This window comes from Austrofundulus limnaeus, unplaced genomic scaffold, assembly GCF_001266775.1.
Source record: "Austrofundulus limnaeus strain Quisiro unplaced genomic scaffold, Austrofundulus_limnaeus-1.0 Scaffold86, whole genome shotgun sequence".
NCBI classification, from domain to species: domain Eukaryota; kingdom Metazoa; phylum Chordata; class Actinopteri; order Cyprinodontiformes; family Rivulidae; genus Austrofundulus; species Austrofundulus limnaeus.
In genome coordinates this window covers 960,893-965,867 of record NW_013952488.1, presented here as the reverse complement: position 1 = coordinate 965,867, position 4,975 = coordinate 960,893, and the positions used below count along the sequence as shown (strand labels likewise).

At 39.1% G+C, this 4,975-nt stretch overlaps 2 protein-coding genes across 2 annotated transcripts in view; one reads left to right on the top strand and one right to left on the bottom strand.

Moving 5' to 3' along the window:
• ngs (notochord granular surface) overlaps positions 1-1,890 on the top strand; it is a gene marked incomplete in the record, with an annotated part of 2,889 nt that extends 999 nt beyond the window's left edge. The window contains 3 exon segments of the mRNA XM_014011945.1: positions 1-749; positions 892-1,155; positions 1,238-1,890. Of these exon segments, the coding sequence (XP_013867399.1) occupies positions 1-749; positions 892-1,155; positions 1,238-1,331 (1,107 nt within the window).
• pgm3 (phosphoglucomutase 3) overlaps positions 1,594-4,975 on the bottom strand; it is an 11,473-nt gene continuing 8,091 nt past the window's right edge. The window contains exons 10-13 of the mRNA XM_014011944.1: positions 3,285-3,404; positions 3,037-3,159; positions 2,113-2,286; positions 1,594-2,001 (exon numbers count right to left, since the gene is read on the bottom strand). Coding sequence (XP_013867398.1) covers positions 1,912-2,001; positions 2,113-2,286; positions 3,037-3,159; positions 3,285-3,404 — 507 coding nt within the window. The 3' untranslated portion in view covers positions 1,594-1,911. The remainder of the gene's footprint in view (positions 2,002-2,112; positions 2,287-3,036; positions 3,160-3,284; positions 3,405-4,975) is intronic.

Here is a 4,975-nt window from a genome sequence, read left to right as displayed (position 1 = left end):
ACTCAGCTGAAGGAACTCAACAGAGAGGCTGAGCAAATGAAAGACCAGAGGGATTTGTCTTTGACAGCCAAGGAGGCGTCGTTGGCCCAGCTGGATGCACTAAAGTCCAAATACAACGAGGCCCTGGCAGCCAGGAAGCAGACAGAGCTTGAAATTGAGGTTTTACGTCCGGATGTGGACAAAGCCACCGCAGCCCGGATTAAACTGGAGAAACAGCTGGAAAACTTGGAGACTGAGCTGGATTTCATGCAAAAGGTTCACAAGGAGGAAATCGAGGAGCTGATGCAGCAGATCTGTTCATCAGCTTCCAAGATGGACTTGACCTTCGACCTCCCAGACCTCTCCTCTGCTCTCACACAGATTCAGTCTCAGTATGACGGCATTGCTGCCAAAAACCTCCAGGAAATGGATACTTGGTACAGAACCATGTTTCAGGACATGGGAGACACCTCTGCCAAACACGCTCAAAGTGTTCGAAGTTTGAGAGAAGAAATAGCTGCTTATAGAAAGGACATTCTGAACAAGGAACGGGACTTGGAATCCCTGAGGACAAGGAAGGAGTTTTTAGAGGGCCGGGTCCGTGATGTCATAGAGAAATACAAGGAGGAGGAGGAGGACTTGCAGGAGCACGTTGAAGCAGCTGAACAAGATCTAAAGCTGACCAAACAGAAGACTGCTCTGCTGATGAGAGAATATCAGGAGCTTCTGAATGCAAAGATGGCGATGGAGATCGAGATTGCCACCTACAGGTAAACAAGGATCACCCTGTTTTGTTGTATGAACTGTGCACGTTGCACCAAATAAGATATAGAACTTTCTCTAGCAAAGCTGTGTACCTTTTGTGGCATCAAGTCAACTTTTAACTTCTTTCCTKTGTTTTGTTCTTGCTAGAAAGCTGATTGAAGGAGAAGATGGCCGCCTGAGCACCACGGTTGGTAAATTCTCCCTGACTGGTGGTGTGCACACTTCCTCAGGTTTAGCTTCCCCCTCAGCTCCAGATGGGTCTTTGAAATGTAATGGAGCCTCCAGCGACACAGACAGAACCAAGTGTGCTGCAGCTACAGATGGAGCGGGGGGCTTCCTCCTGTCAAGCAGTGATGAGAACCTGCAGCAGCAGGCAACTGAGACGTCTGAGAGGAAGATGGTCCTCGTCAGGTAAACTCCAACTTTGACACCTAATGACTGCACAAACACATCAAAAATACATTTCATTTTTTCTGTTTTTCCCTCCTCCCAGAACGTTTAAAACAGATGAGGGCAGCTTTGTGAGCAACACACAGCAGCGCACCATCACTGTTTCTGGAGCTGCTGATGAAGAACAAACAATTTAAGGTGCTATTTCCACTGATCGAGATGCCCTTTTTCAYGTGGCTCAAAAAACTTTAAAGGCTGTCCTGCTTCTTTCTGGAAAACCTGTYCACTGAATTTCCTGCTCAAGATCAACCAGCTTCTCTGCTTATTTAATTCTCTTCTGTCAAACTGATTTTTGGCAGCAAGCACGCGTAAATGTCTTCATTTAAAGCAAAACAAGAGTGTTATACTAATATTGTAATAAAAATTTTACTGCTTGAAAAACAAAAAYGTCCCACAAAGTTCTGCGCAAAAAGCTTTAATTAAAAAAAGTACCCATGAGAAAACATTTGGAAGTTGGTCAGATTTGCTGTCTTCATATTTTTTTATACAGTATTGTACATCATTTATTTCACATAGTATCTGATTCACTTAAGAGCATGTCTCCTCTCATTTTATTAACCAAAGAATTAACAGTGTTGTGTAAAGTGCATTTGAACAATATAAATTACTTGCATTTCAAAAGTTAATCGTGAGRAATTTTGGSTTGAAAGTATAATGAAAACAAATGGAGTTGCATTAAAGGTTTGTAAACTTGGACACCATGGTTAGTGTGTGTTTTTAGTGCAACGGTTTGGGTTCATCCCCTTCTCCTCCTGCGAGGCGATACACAGTGAGGCTGACTTCATGAGCCAGAGCGTCAGCACTCTCCTAAAACCCAAAAATAACCCAAAAACACAACTTTATTTATTACAGTTCCATATTGCACAGTTGATATAAAAGTAAAATAGAACAGAAAGTTTTTAAAAAAATTTTTTTTACCTGAGTGTCTGCCTCTGCATAAACTCTGACCACATCTTCAGTACCCGAGGGCCTGACAAAGGAGCGAGCGYGACTGTATTTGTTCACCAAAGTGTCGATGGCCTCCTGCAGCCCAGCTGGGCTCACTGCTCGTCTCTCTGCATCTGCTGTCTCAATCACTCGGCGGTCAGAAACCTTAGAAAAAATAAAAAAGATATACCCCACGTACAGCTGTTAAAAGTCATCAGTCACTTCACCATTCAATCGCAAAAATAAGAAAACTAAAAAGAAAATGAACAATTTTCATTTTCTTCAAAAATACAGTGTGAATGCTGTGGCAAAAAAGGAAAACACTAGCTAAAACCTAAAAACAGCAAAATGCCAGCTAAAWGACAAAAGTAGCTAATTGCTAGCTCAACGTAACAAAATGCTTTATTTATTCTAAGCMGCAAAACATTAGYTAAARGTAACAAAATGCTAGCTAAAAGTAGCAAAAGACTGGCTAAAAGCTAAAGAGAGTGAAACCGATAGAAGCTAAAAGTAGCAATAAGTTTAATGCAACAAAAAGCTAGCTGAAATAAGGACACGTTTAGCTAAAAGCTAAAAGTAAAAGAAGACAAAATAACAGATGTGCTGAAGCAGATTTTAAGAGAGAATAATGTTTTTCAAGAAACTACAAAAATCTCATTGTATTTCTGTAGGAAAATATTTGTAAGGAAATACTTTTTTTTTTGAAAAGTATGAGTTATAAAAGCCACAAGTCAATGAACCCATCTCCTGAATGAGCTGAGTGTTTTGATCTATGCATGACTAAAATAGCACTAAGTATACAGAAGTTGTTAGATTGCAAAAAATGTTCAAATTAAAAAGAGGAAAAACAATATAAGAAAATGCTGACTCAGCATTCACACAATATTTTAGGCCAGTTTTCATCATTTTGTGAACCTTGACTTTCAGCTGCCTGTTTGGCAGGTCACTGTAGATGGTGTCCCACTGCTGAACTGTCATCCCTTTGATGGAYAAAATGGCTTCAATCAGCAACATGTCAGATATGGCATCTCCTACAGTCTAAAACAAGCAAAAACAAAACAAAAAAACATTCATTTTATTAATGAGTTTTTTTAAGTATAGCGAAGAGTTCCAATTATTGCATAATATTTCATCAGAAAGTAGAGCTTGCTTTGGTTTTGCACCTGGTTGATGATGTTGATGGTGCTCTGCAGCAGGAGAGCAGCTTTCTTCCTCTCATCATTGATGTTGGTGGCATTAACTAGCTGCTGGACTTTTTCCTCAGCAGCTTTACTGAACAAAACCTGAAAACAACACAAACACACTTGACATTATCATTAGGACCATTTATTTATGATAATGCAATTCGAAAAGTAACTGGTGTTTATTATATCTTAGAATGACGTGCAATAAATGTTAGATGAACAACATGAAATATTACACCTCATCAWTCTTTGATCAGCAGATCAACTATAAGTACCAGTGATAAATTAAARTAAACACTGTCAGTTTGCTGGTGTGGAGCAGTCAGATGTGTGAACACAATTCTAAATAAGATATTAGAAATAATCTTATGTCTANGGTATATCCTTTTTAAACATAATGAATAAGGTTAAAAACTCTTGGAAACCCTAAAAGGAAGTTAAAGAGGTTTTAGTAAAGACATAACTCACCATTGGATCATTTTGTTTCATAAACAAATGTTGGGAAATCTTCATGAAATTAGTTTAAAGTTTATTTATTGCAAAATTAAATATATTTCTTGCAAAAAAACTATATTTTGAACATTTTTTAAAAACCCACACATTTATTTTTCACCCTATTCATACAAAACAATGACACTGAACACGTCACAAAGGTTTAGTTTAATTCTTGATGCTTGAACTTTTAAATCTAATGTCTGTTTGCATTTACAACATTTCATATAGTTTAGTGAGGTACATCTACAGACTTGTGACCATTCTCCAATCTTCCTTTCTTTAGGTACGAACACTGGAATCRAAGAACAAGCTGCTGGAGGCTGAGATCGAGGCCCTGAAAAGCTCATTTGAAAGAACATCAGGCCTCAGGCAGCTTTATGAGACTCAGCTGAAGGAACTCAACAGAGAGGCTGAGCAAATGAAAGACCAGAGGGTGAGAAAAAAAAGAGTGTCTCATCCCATCAAATCACCATCTCCTTATGTGACAATATGAGAGAAGTCTGTTGTGGGTCATCGTTGGCCTCAACATTTTGATGTCTGTGTCCCTTCAGGATTTGTCTTTGACAGCCGAGGAGGCGTCGTTGGCCCAGCTGGATGCACTAAAGTCCAAATACAACGAGGCCCTGGCAGCCAGGAAGCAGACAGAGCTTGAAATTGAGGTTTTACGTCCGGTAAGACAAAATAGTTGTTTTATTTTCTCTCGCAACTTAAAATGAGGTTGGAGGTTAGTAAAAAAGTGGAAAATAAAATGTTTATAGTTCACCAAACTGTATGTGTTTGTACATCGAAGGATGTGGACAAAGCCACCGCAGCCCRGATTAAACTGGAGAAACAGCTGGAAAACTTGGAGACTGAGCTGGATTTCATGCAAAAGGTTCACAAGGAGGTAAAAAGAGCTTTACCATGTTTATGAGTCATTGTTTTTTTATAAATAATGATGTAATTGTTTGGTAAGTGGTTTTACACCAGACAAGAAATGGCTGATTGACAGAGCAACTAAACGTGGTCATTATCAGTCTGGTGTGAGGGGCTAAAACAAGGAAGACTAATCAGAACTCCATATTTATTAACATACTGTATATACTCTAAATCAGTGGTTCCCAAACTTTTCAGCTTTTGACCCACAAAATAGTACAAAACAGTTGCAGAGACCTGTGCCCACAGCTATTTTTGGA